General features: G+C 40.0%; 5 protein-coding genes across 6 annotated transcripts in view; all 5 read right to left on the reverse strand.

The window, feature by feature from the left end:
• LOC103387026 (2-aminoethanethiol dioxygenase-like) overlaps window positions 1–525 on the reverse strand; it is a 2,230-nt gene extending 1,705 nt beyond the window's left edge. Inside the window, 1 exon segment of the mRNA XM_025060782.1 lies at window positions 1–525. This exon segment is cut by the window's left edge and continues 16 nt beyond it. Within this exon segment, the coding sequence (XP_024916550.1) occupies window positions 1–314 (314 nt within the window). The 5' untranslated portion in view covers window positions 315–525.
• A 540-nt stretch (window positions 526–1,065) lies between these two features.
• On the reverse strand, window positions 1,066–8,415 carry znf365 (zinc finger protein 365). 2 transcript variants are annotated; one of them, XM_008321517.3, is made up of 6 exons: window positions 8,177–8,415; window positions 6,308–6,948; window positions 5,907–6,216; window positions 5,663–5,837; window positions 5,208–5,245; window positions 1,066–5,133 (listed from the first exon to the last, which is right to left on the reverse strand). In XM_008321517.3, the coding sequence occupies exons 2-6, from the start codon at window positions 6,936–6,938 to the stop codon at window positions 4,908–4,910; spliced, it is 1,380 nt and encodes a 459-aa protein (XP_008319739.1). In that variant the 5' UTR covers window positions 6,939–6,948; window positions 8,177–8,415; the 3' UTR covers window positions 1,066–4,907. The 2 variants fall into 2 exon arrangements, with proteins under 2 accessions (XP_008319739.1, XP_008319738.1); XM_008321516.3 differs by having other exon boundaries at window positions 5,208–5,248; window positions 8,177–8,406.
• A 704-nt stretch (window positions 8,416–9,119) lies between these two features.
• LOC103387035 (high-affinity choline transporter 1-like) lies at window positions 9,120–11,424 on the reverse strand. Its single transcript, XM_025060783.1, has 3 exons — window positions 10,344–11,424; window positions 10,112–10,265; window positions 9,120–9,941 (listed from the first exon to the last, which is right to left on the reverse strand). The coding sequence occupies exons 1-3, from the start codon at window positions 10,461–10,463 to the stop codon at window positions 9,709–9,711; spliced, it is 507 nt and encodes a 168-aa protein (XP_024916551.1). The 5' UTR covers window positions 10,464–11,424; the 3' UTR covers window positions 9,120–9,708.
• Window positions 11,425–15,359: 3,935 nt separating this feature from the next.
• LOC103387027 (zinc finger protein OZF-like) lies at window positions 15,360–18,286 on the reverse strand. The gene is made up of 6 exons (XM_025060781.1): window positions 18,099–18,286; window positions 17,446–17,584; window positions 17,304–17,362; window positions 17,163–17,223; window positions 16,580–16,733; window positions 15,360–16,542 (listed from the first exon to the last, which is right to left on the reverse strand). The coding sequence occupies exons 1-6, from the start codon at window positions 18,222–18,224 to the stop codon at window positions 15,504–15,506; spliced, it is 1,578 nt and encodes a 525-aa protein (XP_024916549.1). The 5' UTR covers window positions 18,225–18,286; the 3' UTR covers window positions 15,360–15,503.
• A 636-nt stretch (window positions 18,287–18,922) lies between these two features.
• Window positions 18,923–20,827, reverse strand: part of vsx1 (visual system homeobox 1 homolog, chx10-like) — a 3,350-nt gene continuing 1,445 nt past the window's right edge. Inside the window, exons 2-4 of the mRNA XM_025060935.1 lie at window positions 20,568–20,717; window positions 19,856–20,051; window positions 18,923–19,486 (exon numbers count right to left, since the gene is read on the reverse strand). Of these exons, the coding sequence (XP_024916703.1) occupies window positions 19,197–19,486; window positions 19,856–20,051; window positions 20,568–20,717 (636 nt within the window). The 3' untranslated portion in view covers window positions 18,923–19,196. The remainder of the gene's footprint in view (window positions 19,487–19,855; window positions 20,052–20,567; window positions 20,718–20,827) is intronic.

The following is a 20,827-nucleotide window of genomic DNA, read 5'->3' on the forward strand; positions in this document are numbered from 1 at the left end:
CCGGTTTTCATCAGGAACTCCCCCATGCTGAAGTGCTCTGTCGCACAGATGTGCATATAGGTGACTGGAGGCGCAGCGCGCAGACAACTGGCACCCACAGCCGCGATACCGGTCGAACTATCCTCCGCTCTACGGGGAACAAGACGCAGGTCCGCGGCTCTGACTTCAGTCATTAAGCTCTTCAGTCGGGTCAAATTCTCTAGGAACGATTTACCACCGTCCTCCGCGGCCCGAGGTGGACAGCGGAAGGTAACCATCGCCTGGCGGGCGATTCTTTGGACCAGGGAGCTCATGTCGGCACCGCCGCAGATCATGGCGGAGCCACACTCTGAGTCCAAGTCCACGTCTAGTCTGCTGTTAGCTTAGCATCAAAGAAGGACAGACGACAGATGACTCACTACTGCATCATCTGACAATCTACTTCCGCCTTTAATATCAGTTGAGTTTGTTTTATTATTGTTAAAAACGACAAACAGTCGCTCACCTTAACCCCGGAGAGGAAGGTAAAAACACAGTTTTGACGTCGTGCTCCAAGAATTACGTGTGTAAATCATGTCAGATAAGTCTGAGTCAGAGGTTTATTACTGCAGGGAAGGCAAAGGTGACGCCGCTCTGTGCCGGATAATCCAACACAAACGTCTCTCTGTTTGTAGAAAATTGTTTGGTGAGCAGAGACACAAACAAAGTGAGAACTCCTGTCTTCTTTTTTCTGCTCCTTCTCTCTAAATATCAAAATATCATTCGTATTATTCACCAACCTACGTGAATTTTAAGACTGGGTTAATTTTGGGGGCGAATACGTGAAGGACTATAAACAAACAATGAATGACCGGAAATATGTGCTGGTGAGCGTCACATGTCGATGCCCCATTTCTGACCTGCTGTCAAACACGTCTGCACCGCTGAATTCTCGCCCCCGACGCAGTCTGGGAAATGCAGTTTACTGCCCCCTACTGGTGTGTAAATTTTCAATGTTTTAATTGAAGTTACTAGATAGATAGATAGATGCAAACATTAGTTATTTACAACACACAAAACAACTGCTAGCCAGTGAAAAATAGTTGAATATTAAATAAATAGGAATTAAATTAATAGGAATATTAATTAATTTATGATTACCATTAGGTGTTTCTTACCCTTATGTAGATAATATTGCTGAAAAATAAGTAAACATTCCAATGATGACAGCTTTGTTTAAAGGATAAGATAAAAACCAATGTGTCAACAAACCTCAGTGTCAAAGCAGACTGTACTGGATCCATCTGTGTCAACAGCCACAGATCAAACCATCAACACCAGTTGTTGCCAAAAGATCATTTAAAATAATAATAAGGTCAGTTTCTGTGCAATGACCTGATGGAAAAGCCAACTAGTTTTCTTGGACTATCATTTTTTTCTCTTTATATATATATATATTTATTTTTTCTGCTCTTAAAAACAGGCCTGTAGTGATATGAGGTGGTCTGCGTGCAGTTCACACACTGGACACACTCCTGCTGCTCTGTACACACTGTTAGTGTGTGCTGTCTCCAAACTTTGTTTGTTTAATTTGGATGACACTGTGTCCCCACAGTTTGGCCCCTTGTCAGTTTTTGGAACTGTTGGTGTTCTGAATCACAGCGTCTATTTTTGTTCCACTCTTCACTTCCTGTCCATCAAAGGCGAACATGTTGTTTGGACAGAACCAGTATGATGTCACACACCTTGAGTGTGTGGAGTAATTTATACTGTGCTCCATGTCACGCTGTGAGTGGGCGGGTGAGGAAAAGGGGGGTTTGGCTGGGAGAAAGTGAAGAGGCGAGTGGCGTGGGATCCTGTGTTTTTGAAGATATCCGTCACACTTTCACTCACAGTGATGTCATCATCTGCCTGGTGGTGGGAGAAGGAATCAAAGTCTTGAGTTAAAACCAGGCAGCAGATGTCAAAGACCCGACACATCCTGGTCCAGAACCAAGTTCATTCAAGTTGAAATAACAACATCAGTATATTGGATGGTTTCTCTGTTTAACTAGGCCTGAAAATGGTCATTTAAACCACATATGGCATGTTCAGCCTCTGTTTACCAGACCTGGACCAAGGTGATGATAGTATGTTGGCAAAGAGATGTCTTACAGTACAACTACAAAACTGACCTCCAGTAACATTTAAAAATATCAGTAATAAATGATAATTTAAAAAACAAAACAAAAAACCCCCACTTTTTTCAGAAAGATGCTCCAGTTGTTATGTGTCTGGATTTCTAAGGCCCTAATCTCAGATCTGGGTTTGAGGATGTTCTCCTCTGAGGTTTGCGTGCCGTCGGTCCTCAGACTCTTCAAGTCAAGTGGATCCAAATGTGTTTTGCCACAGAAATAAAATCCACTGGGCTTAGACAGGAAGCTGTGAGTGGGAGCACAAATGTTTTCTCTCCTGTACCAAACTCCACAGAGAAAATCTATGATTCTCAAAGCAGACAATGTAGAAGTTTTGACGCCACTACTTTCACTTATAACATAAGTTCAATTGTGACTTTGTGTTCAATTTCTTTGTAATTTATATCACGGATCAAACAAACAAAGACATTTTTAGAATTTTTAACATTTTCTAAATTTCTGAAATACATTTCAGAAATGTAAAAAAAAGTATTTCGTGCCCATGTTTAGACCAGTTGTTTTTGTTTCTCTGACTTTTATTTGCTTATCTGTGTCACAGCAGCTCAGCTGTTCATGTGTGTTTTCTTTCGCTGACTGTGTGTAGATGTTTTGCTCTGATATGTCCAGAAAACGTTGCAGTGATAAAGTCTATGGTGCTGCGTGAGGACCATGGTGCACTCAGACCCCGCTGTGACGTCAAATCCTGGCGTTATCACGTGAAAAAATCACCAGCAGTGTATACAAACGCACCGTGAGGCACTGACAGAGCAACACGTTTACCACACACTGACACACAAACACAGAGCACAGAAACACCAGAGAGTACGAAAAGTTCTGTTGTCGAGGCTTCAAGCTGAATGACGCGAGATTAAATGCTAATTACTTGGGGGGCTTTTTGTCTTTTTCTCCTGTTTAAATCTTCAAGTGATGTTTTAAGTACTACTTTTTCTGTCAATAATTTTACTTCATGACTTCAAACTTAGGTAATAAGTTAATACAATAATATTCCAATTAATGTACATTCATTAATTCAATATATTTAAATTTACAACTATAATAAACAATTCCGTAATAGTATTATTGTATATGTAACAACAGTGCCGCCACGTGGTCTCTGTCAAAGCTGCAATCTGCAGACACGCCCACGTCTCCAAATCTGTTTTTGTAGAACCTTACACAACTTCCAAACCCTTATCACCACATTTGTTTTTTAAATAAAATTAATGAGGCAGAGGAAGGTGGTTTGTAGTTTGTTTTTATTTTTTTTAAATGGGAAATGAAGGAAAGAAATCCACACTTTTCTTTTAACAGATGACAAAATTTCAGAATGAAGGCACAATACTGAGTTTCACTAATCCTTAAACCTAGAACTCCACTGTTGACTTTAATTATATCCAAACACCTTAGTCTCTGTGTTTTTTTTCTTTTTTCACCGTTAGAAAGCCATATTTTTCCAGTTTTCAAGACCCTCTGATTGTCAAGCTCAAAACCACACTCGTCAAAGTGCTTTCTGTTAAATTCTGTTAAAACATTCTCACAAAAAATAAAACAGTTCTTAGAGACCTCTTCTGTGTAGACAAAACACTGGATTTCTACAATGAAGATTCACTTTTTTATCGTTGTAAAATCTGCTCAATAAAGTTTTCTACAAACTCCAACCACAGACCAGGACAACTAATCGCTCACAGATCTGTACAAACTGATTCTAACGTCTTTAAACAACACTTTAATTATTGAATAAATAAGTATTTCCACACATTTGATCACATTATCAATAATAATTACACAAAAAAACAAGATAAAGAAGACTATCTGCCTTGAATATATCTAGTAAATATATTTAAATATATATTATATTTATATTTACATGTCATTTTTACATAAATAAAATATGATGTCATATCTCCACTGATCACCAACAGGTACAGTCCACGTTAAACAGGAACCAGAAGAAAAAAAAAGTTCAGTTCAAGGAACACAAATGTCGACAAACATCCAGACGTTCTCCACAGATGAGCCTCCATCAAATCTATGGAACCAGAAAATGTTCCTCCTGGGACACATCCTCCCCTTACTTTCAACAGATAGATGCTACAGGCTGTGGTTCCACTGGAGTTCTAACAGCATCCTAACACCGGTCCAGAAATCCACACGTGAAGAATCGTTTGTCTTTATCCAAAATCCAAACATCAACATTAACTCTGAGATTAAAACATAAAGACTGGCATCCTTAACCAAGAACTCAGAGAAACAGTCTGGAGACAAGGTTCAAGACTGGATGTACGAAAATGTAAAATTTTCTTATTCACATTTGAGTTTTCACATTCAATGCGTGAGGTTTATTTTACTGTCGTTCTACTACAGATCAGATTCAGTTTAATCCTATGTGGAAAAGCCTACACCTACAGATATCCGATATTAAGTTTTTGCCGATATCCGATATGCTGATATTGTCCGAACACTTAATTTCCGATTCCAATATAGGCCTGGTAATATTTATTTATTTATCTGTACAAACCACTGTACGAGTATGAGATTAATTAAATTAGCTGCAATGCTGCCATCTAGTGATTTTAACATACAGCCGTAGTTTTATACTCAAAAGTATTTTATGGTACCCATGACTTGAGGCATTGCGTTATCAGGTTTTCATTATTGGAAGATAAACCATACCAATTCTTACAGATTACATGATATGCTAATATCGCGATGCTGCTGATTTTCCATAGATTATTAAACTGAATCCAGATTCGGACTCCGCCCCCTCTGGCTCTTTTACAGTTCATACCCTGCAGATCGGCGCCGCTGCTGCTTCCAGATGTCGTCCCTGTGTTCAGGCCGACAGAAGAGTTTGGACGACTGAGCCAAACGTTCACGGTGCTCACGCTCGCGCTCGTTCGCCGATTTAAAGGAGGGTTGGTGGCCCACAAACTGAGAGGAAGAAGAATTTGTCCTGCTGTGGTGGATGATGGAGGAAGAGGAGAGTGGACCGACTGCTGACCTGAGGACAACATACAAACAGCGATGTGTAAACTAGACCACAGCGTGTCCAGAATCTATGGTGCTGCGACTCACCTGCTCTTAGTGATTCTCTGAGGCCCGTTATCAGTCTCCTGCTAACAAGAGAGAGAGAGAGAGAGAGAGAGATTCAAATATAAGAACAAACACAAAGAGAGAATACACTTTAAGCTTATATTGCCAGCAATGACAGAACTGTGAGCGCCCCCTGTTGCCACAGCCAGGTATGTAAGAGATGAAAAACAACAGAAATTCATCATATAATATCCACCTTAAATGTACATGATATTCTGAAAATATTTCTGTGGCATAGCTATATTAACATGGAATTTAGAATTTTTTGGTGACCTGTGGAAGTGTAATTACACTGACTGACCACACGTCACGAGACAGCTGACAACCAGCGATCACTGTGTCTCCACAGGCTAAGATTAACATTTCGGTTGCGGAGGCCTAGCAATATAAAAACTCCAACTTTTAGTCAGAAGAATTGTTTTATTAGGAACCAGTACCTTGTAGCGGTTGGACTGAGTCAGTGGACTTCCATTGACCTGGTAGTACTCCACCAGTCTCTCTGCCAAAGCGATTCGTCTCAGTAGGTTCTCAATGAAGCACTGGATTCGAACTTTTCCATTGGTCTCCTGTCGGGCGGCTGCTTCCAGAAACTTCTGGATGGTGATCACCTCCCTGTGAAGGAAGAGAATCGTCATCTGGATTCGACACTGACTTATTTTCAGGAGCGGAGGCTGCTCTCACCTCTCTCGTCGCTCAAGTTCATTCTCCGAGGCGTTGAGCTGCTCTCTCAGCGCCGCGATCACCATGACGGCCACATCCACCTGCCGACTCAAAGAGCGCTCCCGATCTGCCATTTCCTGTCTCTCCTGGGCAAGGTGCAGTGAATGAGCGCGCTCACACAGGAGCTGCGTGTCAGTCTGGGCCAGTTCTGTGCTCACTCGGGCCAGACGCCGCTGCATGGTGCTGTCCGCTGCACGCAGAATACTGGCCAGCCGCCGTCTCACAGCCACGGAGGCCGCAGCCGTCTCCAGACCAGTGTATGGGTTGTGGTCTGGTGGTGGTGGTGGTGACAGGATTAGATTTGTGACAGCTCAGTATGACAGCATTGACAGACAGAATCTGAATCAACAATGACAACGTACTAATTAGGTCCAGGTCTTGGTCCAGGTCCAGGTCAGGTGGAGGTCCCAGAGGAGCCACAGAGGAGAAGAGGAAGTGACGGTGGCCTGAGTTTGACCTTTTTGTGGATATTTTGATGTGGTCATCATTACTACCTCCATCTCTGTCGTCTTCCTCTTCATCTTCCTCATCGTCTTCATCCTCTGTCCCCTCTTCCTCATCTTCCTCCTCCTCGGCCTGTGTTCCCACTCCAACACTTTGTGTCCGTCTGCGGGCTGAACTATACGAGGGCAGACACTCGCCGTCTCTGCTGTCGCTGAGGGAACGTACATGAGGTGGCCGCCATGAGCTATGCTGCCCCCTACGGGTGGGTAGACTCATGTCATACCAGGGGATCACTGCCATCAGAGGGTCTGGGAGTTTTCCAGTGATACTAAAACCACCTGCATTCATGTCAGGTGAACGGTACGAGTGTCGGAATTCCAGGTGAGCACGAAGTGACGCTAAGCTACAGAACCGCTCCTGATCGCCACAGCGCGGGCAGCGGAATGGGAGGTCACAGGAAGTGACAGCATCTGTAACGGCACCACAGGCCTGCCCAGTCCTCTCTAAGAAGAAAGAACCAGAACCTCTGGAGGACAACTTCTGTTGCATGACTCTACAGCTGAAGGATAGAAAATGTAAGAATGAAAATATAAATCATAAAAGGGGAAATGTTAATATATTAAAAGGCCCATTGTGAAAAAAACTGTCTTATATGAAGTTCAGGTCCATTGTTAAGTGAGACAATGCTTATTCATGTTATTGCTCAGTGTGAAAATGCTAACTCGTCCATAACAAGATACAAGTTACCTCATCCCTACGATTCAAAACGTCAAATGTGACGTCTGTAAAAAAACAACAACAACAGTGAATTCGATTATATAAATATAGTCGATAGAAACACCTGAAAAACAGAACTGAAATAAGTGACGACTTCAAAAGGACTGCGAGTCACTGTGGATGTTAACTCTGCTGCCCTCTGCTGTTGAATCAATGAAACCTCTAAGCGCCTAACCTTTACGTTAAAAAATGAAGGGCATCAAATGTCAGGTGTACTGTCGAGTACTGCCAGGGACTGTGTTTGGTCGTGAGACAATTCTAGATACAAGCAATGCTCATGTTTTTGTAATACATTTATTTGGATTTAATACATTTTTGTGTGTCATAAACTAAAATATTATTATAACATTAATTCATCTTAATATTAAGTTTTAAAACCTTAAAAATACATTTATTGATTATATATATATTATGAATATAAGGTGGCTAATATAGAGGGAAAGCTACCATGAGTAAATAATTTCCCCATAAAATAATTAGTTTAATGAAGTGTATTCAATACAAAGAGACTTAGATATTTGAGTGTAAGAGGATTATTTAAACAAATTATAAATATCTTAATTTGCACAACGATATAATGATTTTCTTCCCACAATGACTGAAGCTTAACCCTAACCCAAAAAAGAGGACAACATTGTCATAATAAGTATAGGCTACACCTTTTTTTTTTTAACATCATTCTAGATGGATATTAAGAGCCCTCCCTGGGCCTGTATTTATTTGAACATGATATAATAATTATTTAATTTTATTATTAAAAAATATGGTCTGAACAATTCATTACAGACACTTTGATGCTTACAGTGATTTATTTTTGGTCGTATCTGATTTTAAGACTAATGAAAAAATTGCAGTTGAAATATTTAAACAAATCATCAGGCTGTACGTATTGCAATGTCTGTGTGTGTTCACAACAGGTCATTAGCAGTGTTAGCACTCAGGGCTTCTTTCTGTGTTAGCCACTGGTAGCGTTAGCTTAGCTGGGCTAATAGATCCCCCCAGAAACTCACCTGCTGCTGAGATTCCACTGCGGAGCAGAAACGACCGCGATCGATCAACTTTATCATCATCATGTTACCCTTCATTGTCATCCTCATAGTCAATTTCTTGTAGCGGACGAAGCAGCAGTCATCCTGTCATACCTTCACACATTCATTTATTCATCCACTCATTCATTCGTTTACCCGTCCAGCAGCACAGTTATCCCGTTAGCCGATCCGCTATTACCTTTCAAAATCAAAGCACGGAATTATATTTTCCGGTTAAAAAAATACAACGATTTTAGTGCTTTTTTTCGTATTGTTTTGTTGTTGTTGTTTTTTGTTTTTTTTTGCTTGAATTTGTTTTTACAAGTCAAGCATTCCTTTTATTGTTTTAGATATGTTTGATTTCCCGTGTTCCTCTGAGTGTTGTAGTACACATTTTGTCTTGGTAATTGTTGTTAGCTATTTCTAAATATTCTGAGTGATATTAATAACTGTATTCCTGCACTGAGGGTTTTATCTCTTTGGACTTACCCTGTGTTTAGTCAAAAGGCAATTTGCAATCATAATGAAATAGGTGTTTAATCAATAAATGGAATCATCTGAACCAGAATGGATTATACTACAACCAGCAGTTCCATCCAGTTGAGGCATATAATAAAAGTCCACTCCCTGTACAGTTTTACTAAATTCCCTCAAATTCTGGCATTTTAGCCATTTTAACAGTTACATACAGACATCAGAAGAAACTTTTAAGATTAATGAGACATCAAGACATATTTTCCAAAGACTCTTGGATTTTCCAAGAACAACACCACAATGTAACGACCTTATATACATTAAGCAGTAACCACCAGGGTGATATTTTTACAATAAAATACACTAACAATTGGCGTTAATTCTCCGTGATGTGAATAACACATTTTTTTTCAGACGTCAAAGAGCGAACAATAACATACACTAACAATTGGCGTTAATTCTCCCTGAGGCTAACATCTCAGTTTCGTGGTCTTCATCAGCGTCGTGCACTGAATTCGGCGGTTGTGGTAAGTGTTTCACTTTCACTTTAAACACATCTAACTTTTGAGGAAGCAGACCTTTGTTGAAGAGCACAAATGTCAGATAGGAGAACAACAAGATGGAACCCATGGCAGACAGCATGGAGATGGTCTTCACTGGAGCGTACTGGACATAAACCCCATCCTCAAGAAGACATCCTGGGAGGTAAAGAACAACTGGCAGACCTACTGATGGGACCCCAAAGAGCAACCTTAGCCCCACTCCCACCACACAACCCATAACAGCTCCATAACCATTGGAAATGCTACAGAAGAGAACACAGACCAGCTGAGGGAAAACAACAATATAGGCCACTTCAGCAGCAATGAATATGAATAAGATGATGCTGTTTGCCTCAGTGGTTAGTGATGTACCAACCAAACCCATCACCAAGACAGTAATACGGATTACCCACTGAATCTCGTTTTGTGATGCCTGTAGAAGAAAGTAGAGAGGAAGAGTTTAATGTTGATATTATGTTTGGAGGTAAAATCTCTAAATTATCCCTTCATCACCTTTGGCCTCAGGATGTTTGTGTAAATGTTACAGGTGAAGAGCGAGGTAGAAGAAATCAAACACGAGTCAGCTGATGACATCACAGCAGCGGCCACGCATCCAATACCGATGATGGAGATGAAGGATGGAGTGAGGTGCTGCAGGGTGAGGGGCAGGACCATCGCAGCTTCACCACTTTCATATGGAGTTGGAGAACCGTAGGAGGTCAGGTTCCAGTCTGAGGAAGAGACCAAGAAAACTGTGGTATATCCATTTGACTCAGAGGATTCTTCTGTAATATAAAAGACTGCCCTCAGAGTTGGACAGACTGTTACTGCCGCTCTGAAATTTCTACAAACTGGTTGAAGATTGTGTCGGGATTTAGATCAAATGAAAACCTCACTGCACCTGTTGATGCTGCAGCTGCGCCAAGAAGTACAGGAGGAATTCCAAACACAATAAAGAGGAAACCAGCAACCACACTGGTGGTCTTGGCCGTTGCTAAGGAAGAAGATGCCAGAGACCTTTGATGGAGACACTGGAATCCCTGAGTCCCCAGTGACTTTGGAGAAACCAAACAGTGAACAAAATCTGACGACACTGAATTTTATGCATTAAACACAGTGGTGATTTATCTTACAAAAAATAAAAAGTCATCAATCAGGAGCCCAGTCTTCTTCAGTTGTGGTGAACCAATCCAAGGAACATGTAAGGTGTTGTTCATCAGTGTTTGACCAATGTCCGAGCAGCTGGGGTTCATCAGAACAAAGGGAACACAGAGCCACTGTGGAGATGAATTGTAAAAAAAAAAAAAATAGTGAGAAACAACAGCATTATTCGGCTTTGTATAAAATGTAAAAGTAGTACAAACTCACCAAACTGATGAATATAAGGACCAGCTGTATGACATCAGTGTAGGCCACAGAGTAGAGACCTCCCATCAGTGTGTAGGTGATGACAACAGCAGCAGAGATCCAGACACACACAGTGTAGGAGATATCCAAAATCACACTCATGGTTCCTCCTGTCAGACACTTGTTGTTAAATAAGTTTCTACAATGTATAATAAGCCGTGTGTGCCTCTGCTGTCGGCGTTTGGTGTTTCTTGGCTGTCACTCACCTAACGCAATCAGTGTGATAGGAACCCACATCAACTCGATAAAAAGAGAGCACAAGGACAGTCCAGCTGTCAGCACTTTCCCATACTTGACCTGGAAAGGGTCCATCATGGTGACACAGTTCAGTTCTCTCAGTGGTTTAGCGAACACCAGACCACCTGGATTTAAAGAAAAATAATACAGCAAATAATACAACAAGAGATTAAGGTAATTCATTTTTAAAATGGCACAAATATTTAAAAAGTAATGCTCGCCAAATCTCAGCAAATCTTCAAGTAGCTCCGAAAAAATACTGGGCTAATGCTACACTGTGCATCCAGAGAGTGGGCCTCATTCTTCTGAAGAGGGCAAACAGACCAGGAAGGTATTTCGTGAATTCTGTTCAACTTACATATCAGAAAAGATGCGCTGTATGCTAAAATCATGACGATAGCCTCGATCAGTCCCATGGAGGGTGTGTAAACCATCTCAGCTGTTCCAACGATCACTCCTCCACCCACCCAGGTAGCTGCAAGAAGAACCAACATGGTTTAGAGACAGAAAATCAAGAAAACAGATAAATGGGTCTGTCAAATGATTCAAAATTAGGGATGCCCGAAAATATCGGCCGTCCGATATTATCAGGCAGATATTAGCATATTATGTCAAATCTGTAAAAATTGTTATCGGTTTTTCCTCCAATAATGAAAACCAGATAACATAATCCCTGGGTTTCACCAAATGACGTGTGTCCTAAGAATGGATTTGGGGATAAAGGTCTCTGGATGGCAGCGTTGCAGCTCATTTAATTAATCACATGCTCGTACAGTGGTTTGTACAGATAAATAAATAAATATCACCAGTCCTATATCTACATCGGTTGATATCGGAATCGGAAATTAAGTGTTTGGACAACATCGGCAGGAGGTATTTACTGTAAACACGTCAGGGCAAATAGTTTATTTTGTTTTTCACTAGAGGTTGACTTGACTAACAGATGAGGTCACGTTGATGTGGATCATGTGACACATGGTTTACTCACTGATTGCCTCAAGAAATCCACATACATTTGATGGGAACTCCTCTGTGTAAAGCATGACTCCAAACTAGAATTTTGGGAAGTCAAATGTCTTTGAATCTTTTGTTTTACAAAAATAGAGCAGATGTTAAAGTGTATTTCACGAAAATGCATCTTTCATGTTATTTAAGCCTCTAACGGTCATTCCAACATAAATTATGTTATATAAAACAACCATCAGTATGCAAAGAAGAATAAAGGAGAAAGTAACACATTCAACTATATGAATTATAACTTTTACCACAGTCTGGATTAGTGAGTTTATGTGGGATTAGATTTAATTATTGTCCTTAATGTTTGAACACTGAAACTCTGTAACTGTTATATTTGTCTAGTCCGGCTCTGTTATGCAGACCTGTTGAAGTTGAAGTATAATTTTTTTATTTTTTTATTTTGTAGATTAAGACCTTAGTTTAGACATTAGTTACAATGAGTCCAACATCTGCTGCATAAATCTAACTGGTACATGACAGCATAATTATAATGTTGCCTTCTCACCTGTCATGGTGAAGATCCCCACCACCCAGCCGATTCTTCGGTTTCCCAGGAGAGCCATCTCCATTTCTCCTGCTGCACTTCTCTTTTGCTCCTTCTTGGATTTAAAAGAAGCCCAGATCCCGGTCCCGAGGACCAGCAGATAAAAAAACAGCATCGCGATCACACCTGGGATGTTCATGTTGAAATGTTCCTTTGGCTTCTACACAAAGGAATACATTACTGTATAAAGGGGTGGACTGACGGCCGAGGAGGTATGGAAGAGTTTTCTCATCAGTTGACACCAGCTGACACAAACATGTTCAACAGAAGTGATAATAAATCAGAACCTTCAGGGCCTCACCAGCCATTGGATATGTCTATGTCAATAAGACTTTGTATAAAATGTGTTTTTATTAAATTACCCTTTGTGCAAATGCTATTTTATTTTAATGTCTTTATTTTTTGACTTTAGAAACATAACAACTTAAAGAAAAAAAAAGCCAAATAAGGAGCAGAAACCCCAAATAACATACAATGTTAAGAACAACAAAACAAACTGTGCCTTTGTCTTAGTGTGTGTTAATGCAGGATTAACAGAAACTTCCTGTTAATCCTGGTCGTTTATGTTGTGTTTTGAATAAGACAAGCACTTTGTGTGTGTTCAACTAGTTATTGTATCATTTAAATAACATTTGTTTACTTCGTCTGTGTATGACTCCAACGACAATAATTGTAATGTAGAACAAAAAGATGAAGAACAAGAAGACCATGACGTGAAAAAGGAAAAAGAAAAAGAATAAGAATAATAAGAAGAAAAACACATTAGTAAGAATGTCGACAATAATTGTACTGCCCTCGCAGTGCGTGTGCTTATGCAGAGCTAGACAGTCAGATAATGTTTAGAATCCTTCAAAAAACCACAAGGCTTGACTTTTCTTGTCTTATAATTGAGTCTTCTATTTTCCAACTGAATCCATTATTCAGGATAAATATTTTCTTGAGGCAAAAGTGTCAAAAAACTCAAACACAAATAATCCAGTAGTCCGTTCATCTTGCATGCAACGGAAAAGACACAGCATAGCTGCAACTAACAAAAAGGGGCACTCAATCTCTTCTCTAGACCAAAGAAGAGACCCCTCACTCTGACACGGTTTTTCACAACCAAAGAATATAGACTTTTTAAACCTGCTCAATGATTAATGTGTGGACTTAACATTTTAACTTTTTAACCCTTAAAGGCAGAACAGTAATGTTAATTCATTCATGTTCAGCTGCATCTGTGTTCATCACAATCTGAGTTCAATCTGCGGAGTCACATTCCTTGAACATTATCTATGTCTTGTCAGAAATAAATCATGTGTCTATAGGTCTGGAAGATCAGATGTCATTGTTGTGATTATCTAACAGTGAGCTGATTGGTCGGTCATCATCCAAAAATAATCAGCGTCCATTCCAGCTGCTCAGCATTAGACGCCTGTATTTTAAACACAGCTTTCAGTTTTACTGGACCAATGACTGCTGGTGACATCTGATGCGTGAGTGGCATGTGAGTTTTACAGCTGCTTTTTACAGTTGTTCTTTTCAATCATGCTGTCAGGCTCATTTGTTAGAAAATCCAAACACAACAGACAAAACCGTTCCAGCTTGCATAAACGTTCTTCTGTTGGACTCCTCGAGGATTTGATAATCAGATAAAACCTAAACTCTAATAAATACTCAACAAAGACAAGATACATTGGATGATACAGTATATTTAAATTGATGAGCTGATCAATTCAAAGTCATTAAAATTTCAATATTTTATATTATATTTGTCCCACAGTGGGAAAATTGCACTGATCGTATTTGTTTTGCTTTGTTCAATGACAAGAACAGTTTTGAAGCAAGAGCTGTGAGAGTGTGGACATGGAGGGGGTCGAGGTATTTCCAAAGGGGGGCGCTGCAGAAAAGGTTTTGAAACCATTGCCTTACAGTAATAAGATCAAAGACTCTGGATATGGGATTCGGAAAAAAAAAATAGTGCCAGTTGCTATAGTTCCAGAAGTATGAGGCTGAGGAGTTTCCAATAAGACCTGGTTCAACGTCGCTCTGGGTACCACTGTATGGAGATCTAGACTTAAAGAAGGAGTGGAATTCTAATCATCTGTAGTTCATTCTAATCTTATCTAATGCAGTGTCATTAAGTAGTGCTGATTAAACATTGGGTTTTGCAAATTAAACCGAGAAACAAATGGTTAATGAGCATTGGTGGAGTGTGGAGTGAAAAGCTCAAAACGTGTTGATCAAACAGCTGCTGCAGAAAAGACCAGTTCTAATCTGACAGAGACGGAGTCAGTGGAAGGAAAACTGTGACACAACAGCAACAAAGCAACTGATTCGACACAGACTGTTCTCCTATTTCTATTAGTATGTATGTGGAAAAGCCACTCTTGTGACTCACCTGTAATACCTCCTATAGAAACAAGAATTAATTATTATTATTATTAACTGCAACTGGATTTTCCTTCAGCTTTAATTCCTTGAATTCCTAAATGTTTTTTTTTTCTTTAAAACCAGTGGCAGCAGCTGGTGCAGATTTAAACTCAGTGATTGTCCAGGAATTAGTTCACAGACAGAGATCTAAGGATTTGATCTTGAATTAACTTACAGCTGCAGCTGTTAGAGACATTGGAGGTCAAGGCTGCAGGACCATGGATAATCCATGTCATTATCAAACTGAGAACAAACCAACCTGAGTTTTAAGTCTTGGATGTCAGCATTTCAAATGCACGGGCAACTGTGCTGGTGTAAATTCAACAACTGACTTATTGATCTGTTATTTGCTTTTAATGTATAGGCTGCAACAATAGTTGAGATAAGTTCAAATTGTCACATGTCAGTGCATATACTGATGTCTTGGAATTTTAATGCGCATGAAGCTTGAGAACTGAGACTTTTGAAAAGATGGTTAGAAGGGAAAGCATTAGGTGAAGAAAAACCACCTGATATATTATAAATACTAAATATATATATAAATATTTTTTCATTTATTTTCAAAATTTTTACATCTTAATCACAAAATGTCTGAAGGTTACACTCGACAAATCTTAAGTCACTATGATTATGACTTTCGGGAGTTCGTTTGAGAACCAACGCCCCTTGAAATTTGTCACATGTCACATTGGTGTTTGTCTGACACTGTCATGTCAGCGTTCTGTTCAAGGCCCGATGACTTCTGTTGTGCTCTCCTCAGGTGAGCTTTAGTCTGCATGTGAGCCTTGAGAAATGTGAGCAGACGGAATTGTTTCCCACAGATGCGGCAGCTGTGCGGCATCTCACCGCTGTGGATGCTGCGGTGTCTCATGAAGCTGGTGGCCAGGGTGAAGGTCTTAGTACAGAGCGTGCATGTGTAAGGCTTCTGGCTGGTGTGTGTGAACTGGTGGTCGCGCAGCATCTCCTTCAGACGGAAACTCTTCCCACATATAACACAAGGGAACGGTTTCTCTCCTGTGTGGCTGCGCTGGTGAACTCTGAGCTGCGAATGATTAGCGAACTTCTTCCCACAGTCGTTGCAGACCACGACAGTAGATGCATCAGGCAGCTCATGGGGGTGTTTACTGATGACGTGGTTCTTCAGACACCGGTAGCTCTTACCACAGACTGCACAGAGCTGCCGCTCACCTGTGTGGATGGCCTCGTGGCTGCGCAGGTTGGAGGCCTGTGTACATCCCTTCCCACATGTGGCACACTTGTAGGGCTGCACCTTTTGGTGTACCAGTTTGTGGCGTGTCAGGTGGCAGGCATGGTAGAAGCACTTCCCACATATGTCGCAGATGAAGGTCTTATCAAAATGAGTGACCCTGTGAGTCTTCATCAGGCTGACACAGGCGTAGCCTTTCCCACAGATGTCACAGTGGCAGCTCTTTTCACCGGTGTGTCGCGCCCTAACGTGCAGGTCGTGATGAGCCTTGTGATTGAATCGTTTGCCGCAGAAGTCGCAGGTGTACGGCAGCAGCCTGTGCTCTTTTATCTCGTGGTCACGAAGCCTCAGCGTGCCAGTAAATATTTCACCACACACTGAACATTCTGGGTGCGACTTCTTTTGGTGGTGGCTGAGACGCTCGGCATTTGGAAACAACATTTTGCACCTGGAACAATGAACTGTTTGCACGATCGCGTCACTCTTCTTGCAGCCGTTGCGGTGTTTTTTTTCTCTTGTCTGTGTGCTCTGATGAGGCAGTATTACTGATTCTTACGTCTGTGTGCTCTGATGAGGCAGTATTAGGCAAAGATGAGTGTGGCTGAGCATACTCATGGTCATTGACCTTAGCTTCAGGTGTGGAGATATGAACATTTGTGACATCAGGCATTTTCTCAGAACAACTGACTGTAGTTTGATCTGTAAACCAACACACACACACAAAAAAGTTCAGTAACATCTTCCCGTAGATCACACATGTCAAACTCAAGGCCCGGGGGCCAAATGCGGCTTGCGGGAGCTTAAAAAGCATTTAGTAAAATCTCTCTAAAATATTCTATTCTGTTTGTATCAGTCTGAATGACCTTTTATTCTAAAATTGTCAAATTATTGTGTCCTACTGCAGACTGGTACCAAATGACCTATGGACTGGTACTGGTCCGCGGACTGGAGGTTGGGGACCCTTGTTCTATACAATCTTCCAGTTACAACCAGCCCTTCAAGGCGAACTGTATTCTTGATGTGGCCCGCGGTGAAAATTAGGTTAACACCCCTGTCATAGATGATTAATGATAATAAAACAGAATAAACGTTCAAATTTCAACTGTGGGTAGAGCTGTGGGAACTCACCACTGCTGTGGGCCAAACTCTGCACAGAGACAACCACATGACGACGATTGCTGTCATCTTTCTGGAACGAAAAACAATTAAAAAATGAGTTTGTACCTAACTATTAGCCTGTTTAATGCTGCTGAGAATTTCTTTCCTGACCTCAGAAACGAGGATGTAGGTGTGATCAGAGGAGACGGGGTCACGTCCACCATCCCCCCCTGTAAAACAAAAATGAAACTTTAAAAAAAATAAAGGACACGTCTTTGCTGAGAGTCATTGAAGCTCAAAATTTCCCAAACACCTTCAGACGTCTGCGGCACTATCACGGTGTCACTATTCTGCTCTGTGATGTCATACAGATGAGGAGTCCCATGAACCAACTGCAGGATTTTATCCACAGCTTCAGCACAGAGGTTGTCCACCAGAGACACCAATCTGTCCTGATAAAAGAGAAACAGAAGACGGGTGTTAACATATGTATTATATTATTATATAGATATTTCTAAAAACCTTAGCACTGAGGGCCCAATCGGTGCCTGTATAGAGCAAACATTGTCGTAACTGTTGTAACTCAAATTTTAAAAAAATTAAAAACTATATACATTTCACCATTGTCGTAACTGTTGTAACTCAAAAAAAATTAAAAACTATATACATTTCAGATTAAGATTTTATGTTAATTAAGGAGTTATAAGTATGTTTAAGTTTACTTTGCAGCAAAGATAATTAAAGTAGAATACGACTAATTGTATTTGTTTTTATATTTTATTTGCAATAACCAAGTAATAAACTAACTAACTTTGTGGGAGTATAAATCAGCAGTGTCCGTTATTCCCGAAGGCTTAGCGGACACTGCTGCTGCTGATATATACTCACACTAAGTTAGTTCAAGTGTATGTAAACACTTGAACTTGAGCTAGTTCACAACAGTAGCAATTACATTATTTTGCTCACCTCCAGATCGGTGTTATTTTGTCTGCCCAGTGTACTAAAAATTTCCGCCTTCACCGCATTAGCCAAATGACCTACGATCAACGTCACGCGTTGTTCGAATGTCATTAATTCATCTATTCTAAACATTTACAACAGAAGTTAGACCGTTAGCTTAGCAACCGGAAGACACACATACAGGAAGTGACGTTTTTGTCATCTCCATCACGCAAAAGCTTTGCTAAAAAAAATAATTTCCAAGATTTATAAAGGTACAATTTCTTCTTTTTTTCGGAACATCAAAAAATATGTGTTCTAAAACTCGGTAGTTTCCTTGAACGATGTTTTAGGTGACTCAGTGTGAGTCATTTTAAAAATGTCAGCGATATATTTTACACATTGATACTGATTAATAACTTAAACACTGGAAATAGGGTAAGTGTTTAATCTGAAATCATTTAATCTGAAATGTAATCAGTGTGAGTGAACACGACATACAAACAAAAAGTTTGGTTTTCAAAAATATTTTCTTTATTCTTTGACTCTAAGTTGCCGCTGTACACACAGTCTATGATGATGATAATAATAATTACAATAGAAATCCTCATCATAATAATAACAATAAAAATGTTCAATATATTACATTTATGTGTCATTATATCAGTTCAACTATCAATTCTTCACATTAACATAGCATTTAACATTAATTTCTCAGCAGAAACAAATAAATATAAAACAGACATCTAGGACAAAATATTAAAAGAAAAACAATATATATATATATATTAATTTACAGTCTTTAAAACAACCTTGTGTCAATGGCAGTAGGAGTTCAAGGTTAGCTGTTAGTGTGTCTTCATGATCAACAGAAGTTTTATGAATTTTCAAAAAAGCCATTAAAAAATAAAAGATATTTTTTCCATATTATTCTTCACTGGTGTGATCCTACCTGTAGGAAAATAGCTGATAAAGCAGGACAGGAATGATTGTGATTATGTTTGTGACATCAATGTCAATGAACATTTCGTTCAATGACATTGAATATCTTGCAAGTTCTTGATTCAAAAGAAGAAAGCTTGTCCATTTTCTACATCACTAAACAGAAGCAACTGAAGCTGGCCTTCAGCTGTGTTCGTCTGATTCACTGCTGCTCTGTTGCTGGGCTGCAGACACATGCCTCGCTGACGCTCCTTGCTGCTGTGGTTGTTGTTTGGAGGAGCTGGACAGATCAATGGCCACTTCCTCCTCTTGCTCTTGATCCAAAAGTTTTTCTTCATGCCCCACTTTCCTGGCCTCGATTCTATCACTGCCCCCTTGCCCCATGGTGTCACAGTAGGAGTCGGAGTGGGCAGAGTCTGATTCCAGAGGGCTGGGACAGGTTTTTGTTATTTCTAAAGACTTTTTGTGCATTCCTGTAAAACAGAGACAGACACAGACATTTAGTCAAGGCTTTTTTTTTTACCCTCAATTCAAATAGATAATAGTTGACAGCATATCGTTAATTAACTCATCTAAGTGAATCAGTCATCAAACAGTTAAAATATAATACCAACAGATAAATCCATAGAAATAAATATTGATTTTACAGAAGTTGCTTTTCAACAGGGACCTAACAAAAGTCAGTCTTAAAAATATGTTTTTATTGCAATTATTGCCTTTTACCGTGTGGCTACTTTTTATTTAACTTTATTATTAATATGTGTTTGTGTATGCGTTTATGTGTGGTTCACGGTATGTTAGATTTTGTGAGTGCATGTGTGGTGCATGTGTGCAGCACTGACGTGCAGTGTGCTCACCGAGCAGCCAGGGGGCGCACGATCCCATCATGCCGTTCTTGGCAGAGTTGAGGATTGACTCTGGTAGAGGGATGGAGTGTCTCACCATCGCCCCGTAGAGCCCATACTCCGCCATTACACTGCTGCGACCCCAACACTTCTCCCGCTTCCGCCACTTAGCCCGGCGGTTCTGGAACCACACCTTAAAAACAAACAAAAAATAAATACTTCGTGTTCTCGGGAACAAAGCTTAGATTAAGTTATCAGAGCTGGATTACAGGTACAAAAAGTGCGTTTTACACCGAAATTATATACTTATTATTAACACGTATGGATTAACTAAAATGGTTTCGCATACTTTTATAATATAAATCCACATAAATGTATTTTGTTCCTTGTCAACCTGTCGTCATTTACAGTGAATTCGGTTTAAATTATATTTATTTGAATTTTGTAAAAAAAAAGAATCGAATTTTTGAGTTTGAGAATGTCTTCGGTTCCCGTTTAAATATATAAAACTTAAACTTATAATGCCAGTGAATCGTTGGGAGTGTTCATAATAGTAGTAGTCTGGGGAGTGTACGTAGTAAAAGCTGTAGTAGTAGTAGTAGTAGTATTTTAATCATCGACAGAAAAAAGGATGAACTGAGCTCCACTGCTCTGTTGATTGTTCACAGTTGTGATTAGAGTCGATGACTGGTTGTTGGTGATGCCTCACCTGGATCCTGTCCTCCGGCAGCTCGGTCTTCATGGCCAACATCTCTCTGGCGTAAACGTCAGGATAATGAGCTTCATGAAAAGCTTTCTCCAGCTCCTCCAGCTGCTGAGACGTGAACACCGTCCTGCACACGCGCACATGCACACAACCGGAGAGAATTCAGTGTTTTGGTTAAAAAAAATGTTACTTTTTTTTTTTTTTTTTTTTTTTATTTTTTTTGGTTTTTGTTCGGTTTTTTTTTTCTTCCTTCCCTCTCACAT

This window comes from Cynoglossus semilaevis, chromosome 12 (assembly GCF_000523025.1).
Source record: "Cynoglossus semilaevis isolate Cse_v1.0 chromosome 12, Cse_v1.0, whole genome shotgun sequence".
NCBI classification, from domain to species: Eukaryota; Metazoa; Chordata; class Actinopteri; order Pleuronectiformes; family Cynoglossidae; genus Cynoglossus; species Cynoglossus semilaevis.

Excerpts from the sequence above, each read along its gene's own strand:
- znf365 (XM_008321516.3), bottom strand. The coding sequence starts at position 6,938 with ATGCAACAGAAGTTGTCCTCCAGAGGTTCTGGTTCTTTCTTCTTAGAG. Across the intron at positions 5,838-5,906 it reads GAACTTGAGCGACGAGAGAG|GGAGGTGATCACCATCCAGA; the intron begins GTGAGAGCAGCC and ends CTTCCTTCACAG. Across the intron at positions 5,134-5,207 it reads CAGAGAATCACTAAGAGCAG|GTCAGCAGTCGGTCCACTCT; the intron begins GTGAGTCGCAGC and ends TGTTGTCCTCAG.
- LOC103387035 (XM_025060783.1), bottom strand. The coding sequence starts at position 10,463 with ATGAACCCCAGCTGCTCGGACATTGGTCAAACACTGATGAACAACACC. Across the intron at positions 10,266-10,343 it reads TTGATGACTTTTTATTTTTT|TCACTGGGGACTCAGGGATT; the intron begins GTAAGATAAATC and ends GTTTCTCCAAAG. Across the intron at positions 9,942-10,111 it reads CGCAGCTGCAGCATCAACAG|ACTGGAACCTGACCTCCTAC; the intron begins GTGCAGTGAGGT and ends TCTCTTCCTCAG.
- LOC103387027 (XM_025060781.1), bottom strand. The coding sequence starts at position 18,224 with ATGTTTAGAATAGATGAATTAATGACATTCGAACAACGCGTGACGTTG. Across the intron at positions 17,363-17,445 it reads AGTGCCGCAGACGTCTGAAG|GGGGGGATGGTGGACGTGAC; the intron begins GTGTTTGGGAAA and ends TTTGTTTTACAG. Across the intron at positions 17,224-17,303 it reads CCTACATCCTCGTTTCTGAG|AAAGATGACAGCAATCGTCG; the intron begins GTCAGGAAAGAA and ends TTTTCGTTCCAG.